At 50.0% G+C, this 25405-nt stretch overlaps 7 protein-coding genes across 7 annotated transcripts; 4 read left to right on the top strand and 3 right to left on the bottom strand.

The window, feature by feature from the left end:
• Positions 1-586: 586 nt before the first annotated feature.
• Positions 587-3119, bottom strand: drs1 (putative ATP-dependent RNA helicase DRS1; the record flags this gene model as incomplete). The annotated part of the gene is made up of 2 exons (XM_026761033.1): positions 587-1300; positions 1359-3119. 2 exons carry the CDS (start codon positions 3117-3119, stop codon positions 587-589), a joined length of 2475 nt encoding a protein of 824 aa, XP_026617548.1.
• Positions 3120-3853: 734 nt separating this feature from the next.
• On the bottom strand, positions 3854-5476 carry CDV56_107301 (GNAT family N-acetyltransferase; the record flags this gene model as incomplete). Its single annotated transcript, XM_026760920.1, has 1 exon — positions 3854-5476. One exon carries the CDS (start codon positions 5474-5476, stop codon positions 3854-3856), a length of 1623 nt encoding a protein of 540 aa, XP_026617547.1.
• A 1602-nt stretch (positions 5477-7078) lies between these two features.
• On the top strand, positions 7079-7835 carry CDV56_107195 (uncharacterized protein; the record flags this gene model as incomplete). Its single annotated transcript, XM_026760814.1, has 5 exons — positions 7079-7209; positions 7263-7279; positions 7339-7484; positions 7558-7638; positions 7704-7835. 5 exons carry the CDS (start codon positions 7079-7081, stop codon positions 7833-7835), a joined length of 507 nt encoding a protein of 168 aa, XP_026617546.1.
• A 1711-nt stretch (positions 7836-9546) lies between these two features.
• CDV56_106858 (putative gelsolin repeat protein) lies at positions 9547-14645 on the top strand (the record flags this gene model as incomplete). Its single annotated transcript, XM_026760477.1, has 4 exons — positions 9547-9709; positions 9848-13090; positions 13211-14351; positions 14402-14645. The coding sequence occupies 4 exons, from the start codon at positions 9547-9549 to the stop codon at positions 14643-14645; spliced, it is 4791 nt and encodes a 1596-aa protein (XP_026617545.1).
• A 762-nt stretch (positions 14646-15407) lies between these two features.
• On the top strand, positions 15408-17144 carry CDV56_106713 (D-arabinono-1,4-lactone oxidase; the record flags this gene model as incomplete). Its single annotated transcript, XM_026760332.1, has 1 exon — positions 15408-17144. The coding sequence occupies one exon, from the start codon at positions 15408-15410 to the stop codon at positions 17142-17144; it is 1737 nt and encodes a 578-aa protein (XP_026617544.1).
• A 4035-nt stretch (positions 17145-21179) lies between these two features.
• Positions 21180-21878, top strand: CDV56_106432 (uncharacterized protein; the record flags this gene model as incomplete). The annotated part of the gene is made up of 1 exon (XM_026760051.1): positions 21180-21878. One exon carries the CDS (start codon positions 21180-21182, stop codon positions 21876-21878), a length of 699 nt encoding a protein of 232 aa, XP_026617543.1.
• Positions 21879-22695: 817 nt separating this feature from the next.
• Positions 22696-25124, bottom strand: CDV56_106222 (J domain-containing protein; the record flags this gene model as incomplete). Its single annotated transcript, XM_026759841.1, has 6 exons — positions 22696-22853; positions 22915-23853; positions 23919-24573; positions 24655-24881; positions 24946-25030; positions 25095-25124. 6 exons carry the CDS (start codon positions 25122-25124, stop codon positions 22696-22698), a joined length of 2094 nt encoding a protein of 697 aa, XP_026617542.1.
• Between the last annotated feature and the right edge of the window lie 281 nt (positions 25125-25405).

Genomic DNA, 25405 nt, shown 5'->3' with positions numbered 1-25405 from the left:
TGATTGGTCAGGGGCGTGAGATGCCTCACAAAGTGGATACCTGAGGTATATAAAAGTCCAGAGGCGACTGAACTTGGCGTGTCAATTTGTCGCAAGTGTGTTTTGAAAGTGTTGGTAACTTAAGATTCTGAGCTCCTCAGGCGGATCGAATGTGATTTTCATCCTGATTGTAAATTCTTTTCAGCCATTCTATCTCTCCTGATGCTTGTTGGTGCAGTGAGCTGAAACTTATTCTACTCAATGCGGGGGGCCGATGATCGGAGACCATTATAGGGACCTCAAACCATGAGACCCATGATTCCCCCGCTGTTAACCGCCACTAGCCGTTGACTGGAACTCGGGGGGCTTCTTGCGGCCAAGGAACGACGCCCTACGATAGACAACTGGAATAGCTTCAATTTGAGTCATTTCGATTTTAACTGAAGACACAGTTTTCGAATTTGGGAGGGGCCCGGATGTAGATGAGTGGTTATCAGAATAGGACCGCTCTCTGGAAAAGACTGGTATACCAAAGGCCTTGAAGAGATATTCACAACCTATATTAGATTCTGATGCGATTCTATACGCAGTTGATGTAGTCCCCTCCTCATTTCCTTCCCCTCATCTTGTTCTTATTCTTCTTGTCACTTTTGTTCTTATCCCCCTTGTTCTTCCCCTGCTTGGGAGCCTCTCGATCCGCCTTGCCCTTCTTCCAACCGATATTTCCTTCGTGTCGCTGGCGTGCGTCGTCAAGCCGTTTCCTATCCTTGTTGCTCAGCTTTACTTTATCCTTCTTAGATGGCCCGTTGAGCTCGGTAGCCCCCAATTTGCGCGCCGCGCGCTTGTCGCGCTCAGTCTCGAACCATGTGCGCTTCGGCCGCGACATAATCTCGGCTTCGTGCTTGATCATATTCTCTCCCTTGGTCACCTGCATCTCTGCCTGTGCCATCTTTTTCTCCAACTTCTCCTCCTGTAACACCTCCTCGATCTCATCTTCCAAGCCCTTGGCCTTAGCGGCCCATTCATCCGCAACAGCTGGGTCAACGACGCGGCTGACGATCTTAGCCCCTTGCGCTTTGCCGGCCTTCACGGCCGACTTGACAATCTTGCGGTCTGGGTCGGCTGCAATGGTGCATGCGCGACCGGAGCGGCCCGCACGGGCTGTTCGACCAACACGATGCAGGTAGATCTCGTGGCTCTGAGGCGCTTCGTAGTTGATGACCGTTTCGACACCCTTGATATCCAGACCACGAGACGCCAAATCAGTAGCAAGTAGGAAGGCTACTTTGCCTTCCCGGAAGTTCTCAACACTTTTGATACGCTGGAGTTGCTGTTTAGTCCAATTTCAAGTAATTATCTTAGCTCATAGATTGACATACCTGTTCTTGGCTCATACTACCATGAAGCTCCGCGGCTCTGAGTCCCAATAGCCCAAAGACAATGCGAACCCGATGGGCCTCACGCTTCTGCCGGAAGAAGACGATCACCCGTCCAGTGTAGATCTCGTTGCACAGGTAAAGGAGATATCCCAACCGCTTGTCCTCTCTACCTGGCCGTAACCGCACGAATTCCTGGGTCAGGTTCATGGATGTATTCTTCTTCGAGTCGACCATCAAGCGAACTGGACGGTTGAGACCAACCCGAATGAGCTTGTCGACGGAGTCTGTCATTGTAGCCGAAAAGAGCATTGTTTGCCGCGACTTGGGAATGGTTGTCAAGATTTCGTTGAGTTCATCTGCGAAACCATCTTCCAACATTCGATCGGCTTCGTCAAGAACTAAAATCTCCAGTGTGTCGACAGTGAAGCTGGGGGAATTCCGCATGTGATCGATAAAACGACCAGGAGTAGCAATGATCACATCGGGACGCTTTTTCAAGATATTCTCCTGCTCGCGAAGACTGAAACCACCGACAAGTTGACAGAAGGTAACATCAGTATGAGTAGCCAGTTTTGTAGCCACGTTGTAACACTGAACAGCCAATTCACGAGTGGGCATAAGGATAGCAACACGACTGGTGGGGACTTTGCGAGGGCGGAACAGCAGACGCTCAAGAATGGGAACAACGAAAGCAGCAGTCTTTCCTGAACCAGTAACGGCACTACCCACGATGTCTTTACCAAGCAGAGCCATGGGGATCGTCTTTTGCTGGATGGGAGTCGGCGTGGTGAAATTGACAGATGCCAGACCACGAAGAATGGGTCGAGACAGATTGAAGTCCTGGAATGATCGATTTGAAGTTGGTGCGACTGTAGACTTTTCTTCAGGCGCGAAGAAAGCCTTGCGCTTCTCTGCTTCCTCGGCGTCAACCTCGCTCTCCGCTTCGGACTCATTGTCAGAAGCTACTTCGTCATCCGGATGGTTTACTGGAGTCGCAACGGAGTCGTTATCGGAAGCAGCCTCATCATCGTCATCCTCCTCGCCGTCCTGTTCATCCGCATCACCACCGTCACTAGAGTCGTTCTCCGCATCATCGCCGCTCTCGTCCACACCATCGGCACCCATACCAAACCCATCTGCAGCAAGCAATTCGTCGTCTTGGAAATCCACAGACATACCGCCATCAGAGTCGGCGTCTTCATCTTCACTCTCCTCCTCTCCTTCCTCCTCCCTCCTCTTTTTCTCCTTCTGCTGCTTCCTTTTCAGCTCGGCCTCTTTCTTCGCTTTCCTCCTGGAAATAATATCATCGATATCCACGGCCTTCTTATCCCCATTCTTGGCAGTATCCGCATCCCTGTCTCCATTCCGCGCTTCCCACCCATCAAATCCCTCAATCACACCGGTATTGGCATTGCCGCCAACATCGAACTCGAACTCCGAGTCCAACGCCCCATCATCCTCCCCAGCATCCACTGCGTCGTCCTCCTCTTCTTCGCCAGATTGTTCGTCAGATACTGCGCCAGCAGCGCTCTGGCCCTTCTTGCTTTGCTTCAATTGCTTCTGCTTCTTGTTCTTGCCCTTCGGTGCCTCCGCCGCTTCTCGCTTGCGTTTCTTCGAGCTGGAAATAGTGACTTCCTCGGCATTGTCGTCGCCTTCCTCAACGCCGTTCTCGAGGACATCGTTCTCGTCGTCTGATAGTGTGAGCACGAAGTCCTCATCTTGGGTGGCAGCCCGCTTTTTTGTTGCGGCATTGGGAGCCATCTTTTAGGAGACCGGCCGTCAAGTGGCCGTCGGAGAGCGAAGGGGCGAGTACTAGACTGTAAAGATATGAATAGATCAAGTGAAATTAGTGTAAGGAACTCAAACTATCCCAGTTTTTCCTCCCAGGATCACTGGCTCTATCTATTTTCTCTTGAGCGGAAAGGAAAGAAAAAAGTTCAAATTGCGAAGGCGGTGAGAGACTTCAGCACAGCAGAAAATAGCCGCAAAATTGCTCTCTGTAACTCTGATTGGCTGTCTCCTGAAAGCCAGTTTTATCAGCCTTGGCTTACTAAGGTGCTATCGAACAAGCATAACGAACTTCAATCCTTCCAACGAGACCTTTTATTTTTTAATTGATTATGAGTCTTTGTGTATCAAAAGAGCAATGTAACTGTGAGACGCAAAAAGAAACGAGATGTCCATCGCTTTGAGTTATTGAAATCCCAATCTCCTGCACTACCACTGTTCTCCTCACTTTGCTAGTTTTCCAAACAGACGAGAAACACAAAGGGAAAAAAGGCTTCGAAGGGAGACGACGGAGAAGTAAGGACACCTGAATATGCAGGAGAAGGAGAAGACGCCCACCCAAACTCCCGAAAGGTTATCTCCTTCAAGCATGAAAGGCATCGCCATCGTCGTAACCAGCTTTGCGAACAAGGTAACTGACATCAAGGCTATGAGAGCGTTTTGGTAAGTCTAGGACTCATGTGATCATTGATTAAATGAGGGATCACTTACAATCGCTCGGATTTGACTCGAGCTCCCTTGAGCACGCCTTGCTGTTCAAAGTGATACTCCCTTTTAAGCCAGTCAATGAGCCACTTGATCTGGGATCTCTCAGAGACCGAATAGCTGATGCTGAAGACGAGACGTTTGAGGGTTCGGGAACCACCTGGGTAAAGGCCAGTCTTGTCGTCACAGCCGGCATCGTAGAAGAAGCCCCTTTTCGGAACATAAGTGGCGTCGCATACTTCGATGAGCTTGTCCAAGAGACATTTTCCGATGCCCCGGCGTTTCTGGTCAGGCTTGATATAAATTTCTAGCTCCACTGTGTATCGACCGGTGGTCTGAGGCCCCAGGGAATCCGTAGCCAAGGCATACCCAAGGATTTTCTCTGGAGTGTCATCGTCGGATGGTCCCCGTCTGCGCTCCGCAGCCACAATGAATGGCAATCTTGCGCGTCTGCTATCCTCAATTCGTTGGCGCACATATTGTTCGTCGAGCGTTCCTAAGCTCGAACTCAAGTTTGACCTTTGACCGTACCAATTAAGGATCATGAGAAGTCCTGGTATATCACCATCCTCGACACAGCGAAGATAGACGTTTGCTCTGGGACTATTTGGATCTTTTGGGGAGCAGACCTTCAGACCTTCTATGAAGGCATCTCGAGCTTGTTTTCTGCGTATCCTCGCCTCCTCTTCTGCTGCTTTCATATGCAGTGCAAGGTTGTGGCAGTAGCCTTCAGCAGTTTCATGATGATGGAGACGTGTCGCTTCATCAGTCATGTCCAAACGAGTTGGGACGTCTCCCAAGTCAACAATGAACAAAGACCTGATCCCATCCGTATGCGCAGTTCCGTCAAAAAAGGCTTGGTGGTAGATGTCAAGGTTGCAGTTATCGTCTGTCTCCATCTCTAGCCAATAACGAAACCAATCAAGAAAGCCTTCATGGGTAGAAAAAGCACGCATTTCCCACCTATCCTCCCACTTAACCCTAGAGCGGTGCTCTGGTGTATGACCATCATCCTGATTACCAGCCTGGGGCTCATCGTTCGATGGAATTCTCTTCTGCGTCTGAAGACTATCATGCTCCGGACTCGGGTAGCGTGAAAGAAAGATCTGGCCGTCAACGATGGCCGGATACACGGACACGCTATTATGATAAGCTTCACGCTGAGCGTCAAATCTCGCAGCGAAAAATTTCTGGACGCGATACCTGATGTCATCGACAAAGTATCTATCATCAACGTCGCCTTCAAACTCATCCTCTGGGAGAGACCTTGGTTCCGAAGAAGTTTCATTTGGATTGGCTGCAAGCCTACACCTTGCGATGCTCTCGTAGACAGCTGATCTTGGATCGGTCCCTGGCCCATCCCTGCATTTCGCAAGGCTCTCTGGATTTGCTGTGTCGTTTTCAGGGTCTCTGTAGCGATTGAGATGGGCTTGCAAAACAATCTCTTCCTGAAGGCGCTTCAACTCATCCAGTGCCTCTTTAGATGGAGCCTTTTTTGCGATCTTTTGCACGCTGGACGGGGTTTCGATTTGGGGGCCATCATCGTCCTCAGGAACGTGATTTTTCACCGCAGCAGGTCTGTTTGGTGTTTCGTTGGGCTTCTGTCTCGGTATTTGCTGCGTCATACTTGGATGAGCTCTATTTCTGGAATCGCTGTTTGGACGTGCGCTTCCGCCTCGAGGCTGTCTGTGATTGCGGCCTTTGAAATTGGCCCCTCGATGCATGACGACTTCGTCGGATCCATTGCTGTCAGACTTTTTTGGACTGTCTCCTGCTTGATCTGACCGCTAGTTAGCTTCCTGAAGCTCGATCTTTGGCCAAAATGAGAAATAAGGAGCAGGTATTACTCACCCATCTTTGTAGTTCCTTGTGAAGGAAGTGACGACTGAGCTGTATCAGTGTTGATGACTTGACTCAATTTCGATCGATTCAGTGGAGTGTGAGACTGTTGCAAGAGGTGGGTAGAAGCTGGTGCTCTGCTATGGAATTTCTTAGGTCGCCATTCACGGCGCTGGCTTGTTGTGTGACTGCCTGAGGCCTCCTTGTCTCCCTGTTTTGCACTTTGTCTCTGGTGCGGAGAATAAGAACTTGGAATAGAAGGTCCCTGAATTCTCAAAACTAAGCAAGCAGGGGATTTTGAGGGCTCGGTGTTATTCAGTCTCTCTGAGTCATCTTGTGATGTTCCAAGGTCGAGTGTCGCAGAGTGAATAGTGATACTCCCGTCCGTTGGTTTTGGGTTCGAGGAGCCAGGAGCCGGATGGTCGTTGTCAAGCTGAGAATTAGGGTCGTGGTTCCCAGCGCGAGAGTCTGTCTGCTTTGGTCTTCTCTTTTTGAAAGCAGGGATTCTGGTCCTGCGAGCCTTTGAGAAGGATGAGGAAGGATTTTCTGTTGCTTGAAGCCCAGACTCAGGGGGAACAGGATCTTGCTGGAAACTAGTATTCGGCATGTGAGGCCTACGCCTGCTTGGCCTATTTGGCTGATTATAATGAGCTTGCCTCTCCATGGTGGCTAGTCATTAAGGAATGGTGTGGATAACCCAGAAGAGAATGTTCCGGACCAGAAGATGGGAGTATTATGAGTCAACTTGCACGGTGCATTGGGTCAAGATAGGTCTTAAGCGAGAGTTAGGGCAAGTTCAGCTTCAAGTGAATATGAAGTCAAATGAAACGGGTGTTACTTGTTAGAGAAGCTGTTAGGTACTGAAAGAAGCAGTCGTCTAAGACGCTAACGAATTATCATGTGGCCTTAGGATTAATGACATGAGTTTCTATCACTCTCTGAGAGCCCTGTTATATTTTCTAGCCCTACAAGTTATCATAGTCACGTCTTAGGTCTATTTGAGGTAAGATATAAGAAGGAGTAGAGGATTTCTCCAGGTAGGAAAGAGCTTCAGAAAGCGTCTCTACCCTCACACGAGTACAGCAAAAAATGAGAACAAGGTAAAATCAACTTAAGAGTAAGCTAGTAATGAGTGTTGTCCTTCATCGAATCAAAAACTATACAGAATTGTTGGGATTGCCCTGCTGGGTTAGTTATGATCATGACCAGTCTCTATCTTTCGCCTGTATGTAGGCATTTATCCAACTACAACTCAGCCCACGCAAGAGATTCGAGAGGACGTACTTGGCCAAAATGCTGTCAATACTGAGAAAAGCTCGCTTAAAGGACAAAGAGATGAGGATTTTGATGCTGTAGGTCTTTCTGAGCTCAAGAAACAACCGATCTAGATGCTCACGATCGATGCTAGTGGTCTTGATAATGCTGGGAAGACAACGATTGTGAAGCAGATTATGAAGGAAGATGTCACAACTGTCAGCCCTACACTGGGCTTTATCATCAAAACAATAGATTTTGAAGGGTAATTTCAATCGTAACAATCTTAATCATCTTGGTAACTGACTCAAAACACAGATATAGATTGAACATATGTGAGAGAAGCCAGCAATCAAAACTCCGCAAGGAAATTCGATTGACTTTTTGCCGCCAGGGGACGTCGGGGGACAAAAAACACTGCGGTCATACTGGAAAAACTACTTTGAGAAGACCGACACACTTGTCTGGGTGGTAGATGCAACAGACCGTCTACGAGTTGATGATTGCCGGGATGAACTCGCGGGCCTACTCCTCGAAGAGGTACGGTTGCCAATTTCCCCGCTCGCCTGCGAAATTTTCGGTGATGAGCATCAGTTTGGCTAACACCCTCCAGCGCCTGATGGGAGCAAGTCTCCTGATATTCTTGAACAAGACAGATGTAGAAGGATGTATGACGGAGGATGAAGTCCGTGAAGTAAGTTGTTGGCGCGTTTTGATATATTTGTTGGGCTCTACGGACATCTACTGACCTCTCTCCAGCGGCTTCGCCTGGATTCAATAAAGACCCACAAATGGACTATATTGCACTGCAGTGCCATGACAGGCAAGAATCTTCATGAAGGCTTACAATGGGTAGTGCAGGATGCAAAAGACAGACTTTTCCTCTACTGACCCTGGCTCTATCCGCTTCTCTGGACTACACTTGATGAATGTCCGGAATTTTCAACTCCAATACGGATTTACATTGATGCTTCTTGAGTCAGGTCAACACTTGAGAATTCATTGGTATCACTAATTTCAAGATGAAATGAAGTTTGTCGTTTTCCAGTCCCGCACACACCGTGTTGCTCTATATATGTGTCCGCAACCAACCATTTAGTCGTCTCTTGAGCTTTGAAGGAATCTCGTCCTCTTTGTATCAATTTTGCCCTCAGTTCCCGTATTGTTTGGTCTTCTAACCCTTGTACAACTCATCCACACGAAAAAAACATCCTCAAATACGTGCGATCGCCTTGTCAGGCTGTTCTCTCTCCACAATCGGGTTCCAACTAAGACCTGAAGAAGGCCCGATAAGCGACAAGCGGCGCCAAAATTCTCAAGCAGTATGGAACTAGTTAGAGAGTCCTAATAGGAGACAAGAACATCTTGATGGCCGAATGTGTCGCTCTCCTAAAAATGCTAGCAATCATCAAGCTGTTAGCCGCACAGAGTGTCATTAAATTTAAACATCTTGTGGCTTAACAAGGGATAACACTATTTGAGCCAACATTCCATATGATGTGTATGGCGTCAAATGTCGAGGTGACCGGATATGTATGCCATCCAAACTCCATGGGTTGACGATACTTCAAAGTATGACGACATTCATTCTATTCCTGAAGACTACCTTAGGCTGCTAAGTATACAACCAAACCCAGATACCTGATAACTATCTACCTAAGACTTTAAGAGCTGGTTTCACAACTATCACTGGATCGGGGGGCGGCAGAGAAGGTCCACCACATGGAGCGAGGTGCCGACCGGTACCATACATAACTGGTGGTATCTACCTTAGTAACCCTTCCATGTTGAGAAACATCAAAACAAGCTGCTGTAACCCATACAAACAAGAAGAATAAGCCATTTTGTGTTCCTTCAATGACCCTTTGGTGCCACATAGGGGATCAGATACCTCTTTAAAGTTCTGAATGCTAACTACTAAGGTAGTCTACTATCTACACTGCTGCTGTATGACTCCAATATCTTGCCAATCATCGGAAAAAGGGAGATACGGATTGGGCGTTGGTGTGGATGGATACTCAGGTAGACGACTGAGACGAGCCTGTCGGGCGCATTTTCAGCAAGGACGCGGTGGGGCTACAGCTACAGCTGATGTGTGATCACGGTTTTTGTGCGTCCTGGGTCCTGCTGAGCAAGTGAGGCAGCTGAAAATATCAATCCAAATATGACACTAGTAAAGTGACTTGTACCCTTCGAGTCACCACTTTTTGCCTGGATCCACAAACAGCAGTGAGAGAAGAAAAAAGCGTGACGTCCCACAACCAGGGTTAAAGGCGGAGGATAATCGACAGTTCCTGGGATCCTGACTAGATTAACTTGAGACGCGCCGTGGGAGACTCTGGGAAGTACCACTCCCTTACTCCGTACACTAGAGACTACTATCTATCTGCCTAGGCACTTCGATAAACATCGATTTATCTCCTTCCCCTCCATCGTCCATTGCGATTTGCGCTTCTTCTTGTCAGGACCCCACACCAACCCGGCTCAGTCTACTGGGTGATCCTGGCCGATTATTCTTGTATTATTGCTTTTTCCTTCTGATAATCTCCCTTTTTACCTTTCCCTTCTCTGTTTGCTTGTTCATTCTCATACCTGGGGTGCCATGACAATTACCACGGATGCGGACAGTTCAGAGGATGTCAATGACTTCCTCCTGCGGATTCGGGAGTTAGGCGAGAAACGTGATAAGGAGGACGAGGAACGGACCAAGAAGTTGGAGGAGGAGATCATGCAGAGTCGCAAGGAGAGGCAGGCTCGAAGAGCTGGTATTTGGCGTCCCTAGTCTCCCAGTTATTCCAATCCTCTATTGCTCTTGTCGTCTCGATCCATGGGCTGCCCGAGCTTTCGGACAATTAAATTATCAAAGGCTGATCTTGTCCATCTTCTTTTCCGACCTTATGTAGAGCGAGCGCGGTCAATTTCGCCAACGAAGGACTCCCCCATATTGGAATCCGCTCGGTTGAGCATTTCTTCCCTCAGCCAGCGTGCGATCGACCCTCCAGAACAACTCTCACCCACACCTCGGACACCTGAACATGCCACAGGCGCCAGATCTGACCCCTTTCGAGACGACGTGTCAATCGTTACGGATGGCGATCTGGAAGGGTCAAAACTAGACGGGAGGGAGATTGCATCCTCACCGAAAGCAACTACTACTTCACCTCTTGCACGCAGTAGAGCAGGGACCCTGTCCTGGCAACAACGGCCGTCGTCTCGAGATCTGAGCGGCAATAGATCGTTTTTCCCTCCCTCTCCCACGCGCTCCCCGACCCGTCTCAATCGCCTGAGTGGCTTGTCTAATTTCTCGAACGATGATCACAAAAACCTTCGCAGTCCGCTGACGCTTTCGCCTTCCTCTAAGGATATTCCCACCACCCAGACAACAAGGGCGGAGGAATCTCCCGACTCAATCACTAGAGAGATTGCCAAGGAAAAGCCGGGCGCTGAAATGCCCGGTCAGGGCTCAATCCCAATAAACGACGAAGGCACCGAAACGAATCCAGGAGCACCTGCTGAGCACGAGAAGCAGAACTCACAACCGGAAGTCGGAGAAGAAAGATCGCGTTCCCCATCCAGGGCAAGCTCGACTTTTGGGGATAGCAGTTTGGGACATCGATACTCGAGCGTATCTTCTGTCTCGACGGCAACTGGACTCGGATCTCCCGTACCTCTGTCAAGCGTACAAAAATTCGAGCCCGAGCAGGTCGCGGCACCTCCCTCCCCGAGGCGGCTTTCCCCCGAGCGTTCACGTTCGACGTCGCCGACAAAAGGTCTCGGAGGCTTTGTGCAGAGCGCCATGATGAAGCGATCAGATAGTGTCTCGAAGCGATGGAGTGCACAGTTACCCTCGGGACTAAGCCGAGGCAATTCTTTTGCCAGCAACCGCAATAGCATTGCTGGCCCAGCCTATGGCGATATGCATGCTCCTGCATCTCCGTCGAGGCTTGGCCGCGAGGACTCGTTCCTTGCGTCCAAGAGACCCGGTTCCAGCCACAGCGAGGCAACAATCGTCCATAATGCCAAGGAGAGTGAAAGGCCGGTAACGCCGCCAATGGTGAACAAGGTGGAGACCGACGAAGCTACCGCCAGACCTACGCTTCACATGAGAGCCCCCAGTGCATTAAGCAAAAATGGACAAGACTCCTACTCGAATTCGTCGCCTTCAGCGAGCCCGGCAGTCTCGAGGACTATGGATCCCAGACGCTGGAGTCCCACAAAATCGACATGGCTGGAGAGTGCTCTTAATCGACCTGACTCACCGAAGCACAAAAGGCAGCCCTCACAGCAAACATGGGCGAAAGATCGACAATCAAGGGCAAGTGTCGACCTGGGCCGTTTGAATAGCTTCAAGGAAGTCACTACGGTCGGTCTCATGCGCTCAGCTGCACCTGGTAGTCACTATAAGACCTCAAGTGTTTCTGGGATCCCAGATCTACCAAGTAATCTGGATATCAACAAACCCAAGGAATCCAGGGACAAGCCGTTGTCCCACTCTGAAGATACCGAATCCATGCCTGCAGAGACACCCAGAGTTGAAACTACACCCAAGCTTGAAGCTACACCCAAGGTTGAAGAAGATACTTGCAAAGCTGTGGATACGAAGCCTGAAGATTCCCCTACAAAGCAAGAAGGTGGACCGGAAAGCAAGACCGAGGATGCTCCAACACGCAAGCGTGCACCTTCCCTTCTAGTACCAATCAACAAAACTGACATCAGTCCACCTCTTTCATCTCCCCGAGACCCTTCATTGAACAGACCAAAGCCACAATCTCCTGTGATAGATTTCCGAGCCAATTTGCGAAAGCGAGAAATTATCAAAGATGAAGCACCGAAACAGGAACCGGAGTTCAAGAATGTGTTTGGCAAATTAAAGAAAGCTGAGTCTTCGACTTACGTCGCGCCGGATGAGCTCAAAGAAAATATCCTGAAGGGCAAAGCAGCTCTGAATGCGACAGGCGGCCCTAAGAAGACACCAAAGGTTGATGATTTGAAGGAAAGTATCCTGAAGCAGAAACAGGCAATCAGAGCGAGTGGAGGCTCACTGAGGCGTAACACGGCCGGAGAAATTGATGCTCCTGCGAAAATGATTCCAGAAGCAATTGCGAAACGGAATAACCTGTCTAAATCTAGCAGTAGCAGGAGCACCCATTCTGTTGACGTCTTGACTTCGCCATCATCTCAGGACCGCCCAACACCGAATGGTCTCCCGGATCACCAGCAGTCGCCTTTGTCCCCGCGTAACGACGATCAGGCGCAGGAGGCCCAGAGCACGCAGACCGCAACAGCAGTTCCAGAGCCCGATGAACCGAAAGACCAGGTTGCAGATTTGGCATCTTCTGAGGCTGGACATGTGGAGACCGAGGGCGACGATTTGGAGGATCAGTTGACCACAGACACAGCGGTCACCGCAGAGAACACTTCGGAGATGAGGGACGAGCAGATTGAAGAGGCCATCAAACCGGTGCGTGCTCTGCCATCGGGGACTGTTGCGGAGGCTGCAGAAGCGCCTGCTGCTACTGAAGGTCTCGCTACTAAAGGTCGACTCGTAGGCCGAATAAACCCTGCCTTGGCGGGACTTTTGTCTCGCGGCCCTCCTATTATCAGTGGGAGCTCAAACAAGCACTTGTCGACAAACTCAATGTGGGAAGGTAGCTCCGAATTTGCTGACAGTCAACCTGCTGCACCTCTTACCCATATGACGAAGAACCGTGCGAGGGGCCCAAAAAGGCGCCTACCCAAGCTTGCGGCCACGGAATCAACGACGTCGCTGCTCAAGGATGCTGCCACCGTTCCAGAGAACAATATCTCTTCATCTGATACCCATGAAATGGTATTGAGGCCATCATCCAGCCAAGATATAGCGAAGACCTCTGTCGGTTGGCCACTCCCTGACGCTGAAACAACTGGCACCATAGTCTCTGAGGCGACCCTGCCTCCGCTGACTTATTCATCCTCCGAAAAACCAGCCGAATTCAAGCGAACCATACCGCATCTGATAGAGCGTAGACTCCAGCAAAAGCTCGCATACCGGGGCTCCAAGTCTTCGATGGACTTGAAACCTTCGCCTCTCCCCAAGGACGATTTTGAGGACATCGAAAATCTTGGAGACTCTCCCTCGAGAAGACCGACTCTACCGCCAAAGCCAAGTATGCCACCCTCGTCACCCGTCTCAGTGCAAATACGGAGCTCTCCGCTTCAGTATCCATCTCCGTCCCCTTCTCCTCTCAGAACAAGCTTTAGAGAGAACCGACTCCAGACTCCTCTAGCAACTCCGCAGAAAGCCCCAAACAGCTTTGCATCTGGTGGTTTGATCGATCTAAACTCTCGAGAAAAAGCATTGCCTTCTCCTCCTGTTCCTTCTAAATGGAGCAAAATCTCTGCCGACCAACACTCCTTATCGACGAGATCATCAGTGTCTTTGGTACCCCAGGCCGAGGAATCTCTTGAGGTTATTTCGGGCTTTTTCAAATCTTTGCCAAATTCAAACGACCGCGTGAATATTGACACGCAATTGATGCTTACTAGCAAGTCCGACGATCTCAGAATTAGAACTCTGAAGAGGCAACTTTGGGAAATTACTGGTGATGGGAAGAGGCAGGACCTTCCTGTTAACCATGAATACATTCTCTACGAAGGAAGTATGTACCTGTGCGTACATGTTTTTGAGTCGGAAGGAATTGCACGCTCTGAAACCCACCTTTGGTGCGGTGATGATGTGAGTGATGCGGCCATGGACGATGCGCAGCCATTCTCCCGCAAAGTCGCCAGGGAAAACGGCTGCAAGCTAGAGATTATCAAGCAAGGCAAAGAGACTTCCAGATTTATACAAGCCCTTGGTGGGATCCTCATCACCCGCCGTGGGGCTAACTCTCGCTCCAGCTCTTCTGCCATCTTTATGCTCTGCGGACGAAAGCACCTTGGTCAAATGGTGTTTGACGAGGTCAACTTCTCAAGAAGCAATCTTTGCTCTGGCTTCTCTTATGTAATCTCTGCCATGTTTGGCAAATTATACCTGTGGAAGGGCAAAGGAAGTACTGCTGAGGAAATTGGCGCCGCCCGCCTCATTGGCATGGATCTCGGTCTGACGGGCGAATTCGAAGAGGTGGCCGAAGGGGAAGAACCCGAAAGCTTTTTCGAGGTTTTCTCGCACCACCGAGAGGCCGAGGAGTACATGCGCTCAGATTACTGGCGGCTGAAACCGAACCATGACCATTATCGCCTGAGATTGTTCCGAGTAGACCACGAGCTGGGTCAGCGAACGGGCGGTTTCTGGCTTCGAAGACGGTCGGGGTCAGCTTCCCCTGTGATTCGACCAAATGACACTGTTCAGGAAATTGTGCCATTCTGCCAGAGAGACATCACGGCCAAAGGAATCTACATCCTGGATACCTTCTTTGAGATCTATGTGTAAGTGATTGCGATCGGACTCCAGTGAGCACTTATTGATTTGCGCGTAGTATTGTTGGTGAACAAGCGTCTCAACGACCTGCCGAATTCGCATCAGCAGTAGTGTTTGCGCACGAGTATGGCATTCTGGCTGCTTCCCTCCAGGATCGACCATTTATTCCCAACAGCCTTGTCTCCATCGGAGGACTTCCCGAGTCGTGTCGCAGTGCATTTCGCAAATGGGGCAAGCCTTCTGGACAAATGCGTCCGCGAGTGTTTCCTCTAAACGCGGCAATTGAGTCTATTCGCTCTTGAAATCAAGTCTCGGGTGATGTTGGTGTATTTTTTTTCTCTTGGTTCATAATTGATTGAATTTATGGTGGGATTGTGTATAGTCTGGTCTGTACAGATAAGGAGCTTGGCGGAAAACAAAGGACTGATCCACGGAACCTGGGATGGAGCATATTCTAGATCGGGCGGCATGTACTTTGATATTTGACCTTTTTTTTGTGGTATCGAAAGCATCCTTGAGCTTGACTGTACAATATTTCAGGCGGATGTGCTGGGTAAAGTTCACGCTGCAGTCCGTACCGATCCGCGCGATATCGATCAAGATATGAGAGCAGTTGCAAATGCAAGATATCTATATTATTCTTAATGAAGGCCAGATTGTTGTAGGATCGGGTCGTGATAACTCAATAATCAACAATTCATCACCATCGGCGATCGATCAAATCGCCCGAAAGTGGCCCACTATCCGTTAGCTCACTTTTATCGCCTCTCACCTTCTTTTTTTTCTTTTTTTTTTTTTTCCCCCCCGAATCGCCATCTGAACCGGATATTCCATAATCGCGCCATGTGAATGTCTTTGTCTATCTCACCAGAGATTCTTTCCAATTTTTCTCAACTCCAGTATTCGTCTTAATCATGTCTTGATGCTCTGACTCAAATGTCCTTTCCCTAGTTGGAACTCCAGCAAGTCTATACTAATCAGCTTTAAAAAAAATCCAAAAGTTCCTTTTGTACAAATAGTCCGCCATAGCCTCTCAGCTTTTTATCGCCTCCCGAATCATCCAAATGGACGCTATGCTTCGTGAGCTCTCCCGGCTCGACCCTGTGGTTGCTTTTCGCGCGTCCTCCGACCATCTGCATCACACCTGGGCTAAGACGTTCTACTCGCGCCCTGAATTGTATATCCGGCCGCAATCGATCGCTGAAATCCAGAAGTTGGTGACGCTGGCTCGTCGATTCCGTCGTCGCCTGGTCACCGTCGGCAGCGGTCATTCGCCGTCCGACTTGACCTGTACTTCTTCATGGTTGGTCAATCTTGACGATTTCAATCGCGTTCTACACATTGATCGCGAGACACATGTTGTGACGGTCGAGGCTGGGATACGGTTGAGGGATCTCGGTCGGCGGTTGGAGGATTATGGCTTGACGTTATCGAATTTAGGCAGCATTGACAGCCAGTCCATTGCTGGGGTCATTGCGACGGGAACCCACGGAAGTTCCCTGCGGCATGGTCTGATCTCGGAATGTATCATTTCGCTGACTCTGATGTTGGCCAACGGGCAGCTGGTGCGCTGTAGCGCAACCAGTAATCCGGATCTTTTTCGCGCGGCCTTGATCTCTCTCGGGGCATTGGGTATCGTTGTCGAGGTCACTCTGCAGGCTGAGCCGATGTTCAAGGTTGCTTGGAGGCAGATGAGGCGACCACTGTCCAGCGTGCTGGCCGAGTGGTCCTCCGGTCTGTGGACTTCGCATGAGTTTGTGCGTGTCTGGTGGATGCCGTATGAGAAAAGTGCGATTGTCTGGCATGCGGACAAGACTGATTTGCCACTGCGGAAACCTCCCAAGACTTTCTATGGGGAGTGGATTGGCTATCATATCTACCATAACCTGTTAGCGCTCTCCAACTATTTCCCCCGTATCCTTCCCTGGGTCGAATGGTTTGTCTTTGGCTTGCAGTATGGGTTCAAGGCGGAGAAGACGGTGACGGAAGCCGTAGAGCCTGCCCGTGAGGGTCTCTTGATGAATTGTCTGTACTCGCAATTTGTCAATGAATGGGCACTCCCTCTCGCGAAGGGCCCGGAAGCGATCACGCGCTTGTCGGCCTGGCTTCACGGTGACATGGAAACCGCTCGTATCCCGTTCTCTGTTGATGGACTGTGGGTACACTGCCCTGTTGAAGTTAGAGTCGCAGATTCCACCTATGAGGGAAAGCCTCGCCCCTTCCTCGACCCCACCTATCCTAATGGGCCTACTTTGTATCTCAATGCGACTCTCTACCGTCCATACCATCGCGATCCCCCATGCAAGGATCGCTACTACGAAGCGTTTGAGTGGCTCATGCGGGAGATGGGCGCGAAGCCACACTGGGCCAAGAACTTCAAAACAGGACGCCAGGAGCTGCGTGAGCTCTATGGCAAGGACATGGATGAGTGGCTGAGAGTGCGGAAGGAAGTAGATGCTGACGGCATGTTCCTTGGGGAATGGCATCATCGCCACCTACCCTTGTCTGGCGACGAGAAAGAAACGGCGTCAGCAGGCTCAACCGTTTTCCCGCTTTCGGAGCGTGAACAGCTCCGTCGCCGGGTAGATATTCGTGGAGCTGGTGATGGCCTCGAATGGATCGGAGATAAGCGGTGGCAGGCGACTTCAGGGCGTCGAGCTGCTGCCTTGTCGAGTCTCGAGGAGAAGAATCTGGAGGATGTATCAGGCCCGAGTCCTCCTATGACAGCCACCAGCGAGGAAAGTTTCGACTTGCTTGCTGCTGGTGAGGCAAGTGTTGTGCTTCCAGGTGACCGCTCGTAAAACGAGGATGCCTGACAGGTGAGCCTAAATTAGCAAACAAAGTACCTTTTTTTGAGGCCTCTGAATGGCTGGCGCGAACCGCTTTCGGCCTGGGTCATTCTTCCTGGATGGTTGATATTGTCTCTGGTGATAATGTACTCTATTGTATCTCCTTTCGAGCATGTCGATCAACGATTCAATGTTGGTATTCTTCGTTCCATCTCCTCCTTCTAGTTCGCGTCGGTGTTTGCTGCACAGAAGCATTACCTCGCCCTCGGGCAAGTAACAAAGGCAGGATGACAGGTTGACATACTCCAGCCTTCTCCGACAATCGCCCATTTCAGTCATTGGGCATTGATCCGGTCATGCTGTCGAGGGTATTGGAGCCTTGTCCCTGGCTCTTGATGTGTGCTACTTGAGTCAACCTTAATGTGATATTTTTGACAGGGTAGCATTCTGGCTGTGCTGTCTTCGAGAGAAAGAGAAACGACCTACATTGTGTCTGGCCCAAATCGAGATGCTCAAGTCATCACCCTGGCTGACATGTATCTGTGGGAACGAGATTTCTCCTGCAACCCTGGCCCTAACTAAAATGGCATTTATAGCTAACGATCATGGCGCATCTGAAAACTCGAATGCACCAGTCATTGCACCGTCTGAGTCTGCCATGCTCACTATCTGGGCACTATTCGGCTTGAGTAGCCGGTAGATTATCAGCCCGATCATCAGCATCCACTTCCCTTGCAAACACGTCTTATGAGCTCTTGGTGTAAGGTTGGATATGCTTGTTTATGTCATTTCATGCACGCAATACCAGGATGACTCGATTCAGAATGCAGGATGGCATGAACACAGGGACTTGACAGACCAACTGCTGTGAGAATCATGGGACTGGTCCATGTAACCAATTCAGGTCATCACTTCTTATGGATGAATCTGTCATTTATTGATTTTCTCTGGTGTTTGATACTTTGAAGGATCAGACTAGAGATAGTTGCTGCTGCTGCTGCTGCTGCTGCTGACGATGAGGGGGTTGTTGGAGCTGGGACCTGCCATCTTCGGGGATCACCCACATTTTCAAGTTGTCTCCGTCTCTCTCCCCCCTTCCCCCCACTATCATTCTCATCCTCATCTCTGAGTTGTGCTTTCATACTTGATAGTCTCGACAGTTGGTTCGTCTGAAAGCGTACTAAAATTCAACTTTCGAGGCGGAGGAACATCCTACAAGGACCAATCGATGTAGATTGTCGGGACGAACCTGTACGGTCCTGATCGCCGTTTCTCGACTTGATAGCACCGCCACGTTTCCAACAGAGTCCTGGCGGTTGGATCTTTGCGATACTCAAGTGTCATCTGCAACAATACAATAATCATCTACGGAGTACTGCAGTCCCGATTATTCATCTCACTTCCATCGAATTGCTAAATGAGGGGTCTTCATCGGCAACCCCTCGCTCCTAGACCTCGTTCTTGGAGCTCTGAGTGCCATAGCTGCAGGAAGGTGAAACTACTGCAAGCACCCAACCCCATGGCTTTTCCTCGTGCGCGTCTCAATGTTGGAAATGCTTCTTCTATCACTCTCGATTGTCTTAGGTAAGACTATCGCATACTTTGTCCAAGACGATGCCGTTGCTTGTAGTGAAGGGAAAATTGGGTTGAGCAATTCGTACACAACGTATGGAGTACTCCTGCTGTACCTCCCCTGGCCTTAGTCAACCATGTTAAGAGAGGGGTATGTACTTGTATCCGATAGGATGGGATGGGATCAGTCTCCTGAAAACTATCTACAGAGTTCCAGCTGCCTCAGCCGATTTCCCTCTCTGCTGGTGTTGAATGGTTGTCGTTATTTTTGCTTCCATCAACCTGCACCGGCGATTTACTGATCAGCAAGATCATCTGGGCATTGAGCAAGGTGTGCTTATGCCACCTTGTCGATTTCGCTCTCACCAGAGGCATTCGATAGCATTTCAGACGTGTCAGTCACTGCTATGCACAGTACTTTCCTAACGAGCCCATATATCACAGAGTGATATGCGGTCTTAGCATGCCGCCCTGCCCCTCTGCACATTTTCAATCGAATAAGGGCTTGATCGGCTGAGGCTGCTCATGCACATCAATTTTGTCATCACTGGGACAATCCCTGCTTTTGCTTTATTTTATAGTTTTGCTTTTCATCTGGTATCATTTTCTACCAGTCATTTCGGACTGTTTGACTCGATATTCCTCATCATGTGATGTGCTTGTTGTCCTCCGTGCTCCTGGCACATCTACTCATCACACAACAGCGAGAAATGTCACTGCCTGTCCCGGATATTGTCCATGCACTTAATTTGCGAAACCCAATATCCGTCTGTCCTAGCTGATAGCGTTGGGGCTATGGATGTCTAACTCGCCAGTATCCCTCTAACTGCAAATGATGCCACAGCTCACAGACTTTGTCCGAGGATGTGAACTATCCGCCCAATTTGATACAGGTTTCGACATGGACTATTCGACAAAACCATGCAATGAAAAATGAATAACGTTGAATTGGCTACTATACCTCCTTGGCATGACACTGAACTCAGACGAAGGCACGCGCCCATTGACTGCATACATACGATGGCCGGGGTGTGACGATGGCGATTGGGGACTGTGCTGGCCATCCGTTCACCAATGACAGTGGTTGAAATCACCGATAGGCGTCTATTATGCCTCACCGGCTCGAATCAACCTTTGGTCCTGCAGCACGAGCTCACTGGAGTGACTGACTCCTTTTTGGGGCCATATTACCCCGAGGTATGTGTCACAGCGAGGAAAACTGAAGGAAAGCAGATGAGGATCATGCACTTACGCAGTAGGGTAGGTATTACCTATCGCTGACATTTCGCCGCAAAATGTCAGAAGGTGATCCTGACCCTGGTCTTCTGCGCTTCGCTGCCCAAATGACAAGGGTTTTATCCGGCCAGTGCCGACTCACAATGCTATGTTTACTGCCCCTTTTGCTATGGCGGCTCGGACCGTCCTTCAAGGCCCGTCTTTGGCTCGTTATGATGGGCGAATTCTACCAGGTTACCAGACTGGCAGCAAGTTCAACGAACATAAGGCTATGCGACCAGTTGGCGCCATGATGGCTCCTGGTGTATGTATCTGACACAGCCACAGCGCTGTGAGGGACGTCGAACGACCCGTGCCGGTCAACATCGTGATTGATTGTTTTCCACGTCATCAGCAACATCTATGCGGTGTACATCAGGGTGGGGGACTAGTATGCGGGGCTATTACAATACGTATGTTTCTTCTGTCGGACATTGTCTCGATATGTATAATGCCCACCGGCGCTCTCAGCCTCCCTTGCTCTCCTCTGATGTCGCCGTTTCTCGCGCTCATATGCCCCACCTGCTTGCTCCTCCATTGCAATCAGACATCTGCCCCTCCTTCATCATCTCTAATACTGTTTTAGTGATTAGTCAGGCGTGGCCATTGAGCTCACTGTCTTGTCTGAGCGACACGCGAACCTTCACTGTTTGGTTCAGACCGCACGGTAGTTCTCACAGCAGTTGCAACCAGCCAAATGTCACGGCAACCGAAGCTCTGTCCAAAATCGCACATACCGGGTTATCCCAATGCCTTCTGTGATCTCGCATCGTTGGCGTCATTATCGCAGCCGGAACCTCGGTCTGGGTCAGGCGAAGAGAAGTCGGAACAGCGAGTTTTCCGAGTCAAGCGAAAGCATGTCCTGAAAGCTTGCGATCGTTGCAGAGTCAAGAAAACCAAGGTTGGTGCCAAAGAAGACTCTTGGAACGATGTTCCCCCAGGACATAGGACTTTCAGTCATGCTCATCTATAATAGTGTGATGGGAAACAGCCATGCAACCGTTGCTCAGCGCATAACCACCCCTGCCTCTTCCGAGAGAGGAAAGCTACACAGACGAAAGTCTACTCCCGAGGGTGAGACCATTTTAACTGCTTTCTCACGCGTTTCTCTCACGCTCATTGCTTTGCCTCCTCTTGGTGTTGGTGGATTGAAGGAGATTGAGTCTGACGAGCCTTGTCTGCCTGCACAGATTCGTTGAGATGCTTGAATCGCATCACTCACTAGTCGTCAAGGCGTTGCAGAAACTCTACAAACTCTGCTTGAATAAGGATGGATTCCCTGGAGAGCCTCTTCCCGAAGCTTCTGATGGATACCCCCTGACGCACGCTATCTTGGACCGTTTGGGACTGATCAAGCAAGCTGAGGAAAACCCTGAAGACAGCAACGAAGACTCAGAAGATCTACAGTATCTGCGCTTGTTGTCCACTTCGGCTGAATGCAGCGCAACGACAGACCCCTCTCCAGAACCAGCTACTCCCCCCGAGCCCTCGTCGAGCAACTGCAGTCCCGTCGACCTCTCCCCTGTAGGGGCTGATTGGAAGTGGAACTTTCCTTCGATTCAAACTGTCCGTTCAGAGCAGTATCACAGCTATCCAAACCAGGATTTCTCTGGGCTGGCGCTGGCTCGGTCCAACAATCTCGCTGATGATACTGCATGTCTGGGCACAGCAACAACTGTGCTCGGCCATAACCATCCGTACCTTTACTATCTAGATACTTGTAACGCAGATGCGAAGGAGTCGCTTGGCTCTCGCGTGACTGCCGGGCCTGGTTTTCAACAGCCTGCATCCGCTGCCGAGATGCCTGTTAATATGCTTGGGGGCTTCGATGACCACCTGCAAGAGCAACAGTCTCTTCATCCGCCTCTTCTCCCAGGCTGGTCCTATCCACACGATTAGCACGTCTGTTCGGGGTCACGGGAAGCCAATATTCCCCCTCCCCTGCCGATCCTCTTCTGTCTGATCTATACGTCTTTTTTCTCCACCTTCCCTAGATGACCTTGACGTCCATAGCCGAGCTCCTCTCATTCTCTTCTTCTTCTTCTTCTCACGCCACCTCTTGGTGCTCATCATTGTGCATGGCCTACGCCGTCGTTATCGCTTAGTTTTTTTAAGGCCCTGAGATACCATCATCAGATATCCAAATGCAGTTCGTTTTTGTCTACATGAGCAGGGAATATTCCAGGCTGATGATCCGCCTGTTGAGTATTATGTCACCGCTTCTGCTCTGAGATATGTCTCTTTAAAAGGACACATTCATACATGGGTCATCTCGGCCTGGGTCGGGACATTACTTCCTGCGGGGTGAAGCCTTCCGATCCATCAGCCTGAGAACTCCTCAAGAGATGCCCGGCTGTATTGTTGGTCGGACTGTTCGACCATCAACAATAGAGATTTCAAATTGGTGCCTTGCGAACTAACAGTACATGAAGGATGAAGGACCAGAACGTTTGATTCGACTCCCAGACTAAATGCATGATCTAACATGTACAGTACAGGAAATAACTCCAGGAGCGGACAAGCCCATTGCGCGGATAGATATTTTGGAAAGAAAGAAAGAAACAAAGTGCCAACGCTACATGGTCAAATGAGGCGACATGGACGCAACCCGAGACTCATATTGACTGAGTGTATCATTTCCACGGAGACATTAATGATGGTTTTCTGCTTCTATTGCACTTAAATGTCCCATCTGGACTGTCAGCATAAGACATCCTTAATCATCAACGTCAGTTTCTGTGTTCGTGTCGCTGGTATCTCCCGCATCGCCATCCGTATCACTCTCCTCCTCGCTAGACTCGTCAGAGGGCTTCCGTGCTTTCTTCTTGGGCGGTTGGCCGGTCTTCAGGGCCTGCATTTGACCAGCAATAGAATCTATCACCGAGATTGATTAGTGACTTGACAATGCAGAAAAATCAATGCGAATAGAACATACCTTCATCGGGCTCGCTGATGTCGTCTTCTTCCTCGAGAGCAGCCGCCTTGGCCGGATCGTCGACATGTAGCGTGATGTCCAGCTTTGTGTCGAGACCCAGATAGCTGTCACACAGCATGTGCATAACAAAAGTGAAGTCTCCTACCTGAGGAGGGGCCTGGAACTGCATCTTGAGAGTTTGCACGTTGAACGTGGGCTTGCCTGCCTCGTCGAACAGGGGCTTGTCGAAGGTGGTGAAGGTAAAAGGGGGGACGGCCATCTTGCCCTGCTTTGCATCGGCCAGGAAAATGTGCCAGCGAGGAGAGTGGTCGCGAGCCAGGTAGGGTGCGTGAGCGAGTGGGGGTTGGATAGTCTCGATCTTGTTCTCGACCTGTTGGCCATTGACGACCTTGGTAGGTCTGTTCTTGGGGGGCTTTCGGCCCATGAGAGCGTCGAGGTCGTCCTCATCTGGGTCGATGTCTTCCAGTTCGGCGGGGTTCACTTTCGGGACGTTGGTGGAGCCGGGAGGGATGAACCGGGCTTTCACGACCAGTTGCACCAGACTGCTTGGGGTAATGACCTTCTCTCCCATGACCTTGAAGAAGGCCTTGGAGACTTCAATAGCAGGAAGTTGCTTGGCGACGGACACGGCTGTCGAGTACTGCTTCTCGGACAGAAGACCAGCACCAATGGTCAGGCTGCGCCGCTTGTCTTCGGGCAAGCTCATGAACTTCTGCACGGTGTAATGATCCTTGGCATCTGCACCTTCAATAGCCTTGATGACTTCGTTGTTGAAGTGTGGCAGTTGCAACAGTGGCGATGAGCCCGGAGCAACGGCTTGGATCAAATGCTGGGATGTGCGGAAGGAGCCGAGAATAGGATGAAGGTTACCAAAGGCGAGGGAAATGGCTGTAAATGCTTCGTTCAGAGACAGGGCAATTGGAGCAGCCTCGTATTTCTCTGCAAAAGAAACAAGTATTCGTTAGCGGACTGATTTTCAGCCATACAGAAAAGCCATATCTCACCTCCATTCAGCGTAGCATCCTCCAAGTCAACTCTGCCCAAGTAAGCCCACAGTAATGCGAGCGCCTTTCGCCGGGTGGAATCGTCCATTTGTGAAAGAGCCTTCCGAGTCTCAGGTGCCAGTATCGAACCTTCAGCCAAAACCCTCTTCTCAAGTTTCGCAAGTCCAGCTTCTGCGTGGGAGCCCTTGAGCATGTCTTTGAACTCAACGCCGGAAGACAGTGCATTGATGATACCGCCATCGGTGATGTCGTCCTTGTATTCCCGGAAGATGTTGCCGGCGCTTGCGACCAACACTTTCTCCTTGGTGTAGCGCTGAGATCCATACCACCACTTTCCGACGATATAAGGCAACAGAACACCGAGCAGAGCTCCGTAGACCAACAAGACGTATTTCCCATTTCCTTCTGTGACGATAAGCTTGGGGAGAGCAATGCCGATGCTGAAACTCTGTTTGCCATCGGGGTGGCCGTATTGAATGTAGTTATTCCGCACTTCTTCATCTGTCAGCGCTTTGTAAGCCTTGGTCAGTTCAACGAAGCGCTCGTTGAGAGTCTCGATGGTCTCGTTCTTAGAGGGATCAGGGCGGATTTTGTCAGGATGGTAGATGAGAGAAAGACGCTTGTAGTGTCTGGAGATGGCTTTTTCGTCCGCACTCTAGAAAAGTGAAACAAGTTAGCGATCATCCGCACCCTTCGCTCTTGCGAACAACTGCTGGGTTTGCACCGTATTTCATACCCTTGAGATACCCAGAATTTCGTATGGATCCCAGATCTTGGGTACGGTTCTCGCAGTGACGATGATAAGATAGACCATCCATGCCATGATAGCATAGCCTGCGATCACGGTCACTATGCGCTTGATACGGCGTTCTTTGCGCAGGCGTTTCCGCTTCTGCGCTTCGATGAGATCGCCATGTTGTGGCTTGTAGTCTGATTGTATCCGGGGGGCGGTATTCTCGAGCTCTGAATACAGACAGTCAGTCATTCCTGAGTTCGTTCATGCTTCCTAGCTACTTCTGCGACTCACCCTTGCTCGGCTTGAGAAGGTTGTATGTGAGAGGGAGGGTGACGAGGCCGGTAAGAGTCAGGATGAAGAACGGGAAAAATTGTCCCTAGACAGATGATGAGTATGAGCTGCCAAGAACAGAAGCATGGATTCGAGGCGAAACTCTCTACCTGTTCATCATAATTGTAATCTGTAGACATGGTGAGTGTATTTCACTGCGGACACGGTCGCCCTCAGTGACGCTGGGGTATTGGACTAGCAAAAAGGAAGGCAAGCTATGAGAGAGATCTCTCATGGAAAATGATATCTGTCGTCAAAACAAATCAAGATATCGCCTCCAAAAGCATGGTCTCTTCAGAGATGTAACAAAGGAGTGGAAAGGACAAGGGAAAATGCTGTCCAGCATGCAGCATCCCAAGCAAGTAGACACGGTTATCATATCATTCAGCGATGGCTCAACTTGTGATTGACCGTGTCCTTT

This window comes from Aspergillus thermomutatus (assembly GCF_002237265.1).
Source record: "Aspergillus thermomutatus strain HMR AF 39 chromosome Unknown NODE_21, whole genome shotgun sequence".
Lineage (NCBI taxonomy): Eukaryota > Fungi > Ascomycota > Eurotiomycetes > Eurotiales > Aspergillaceae > Aspergillus > Aspergillus thermomutatus.
Note: the sequence above shows the minus strand (reverse complement) of the source record. Positions and strands in the feature narration are given on the sequence as shown.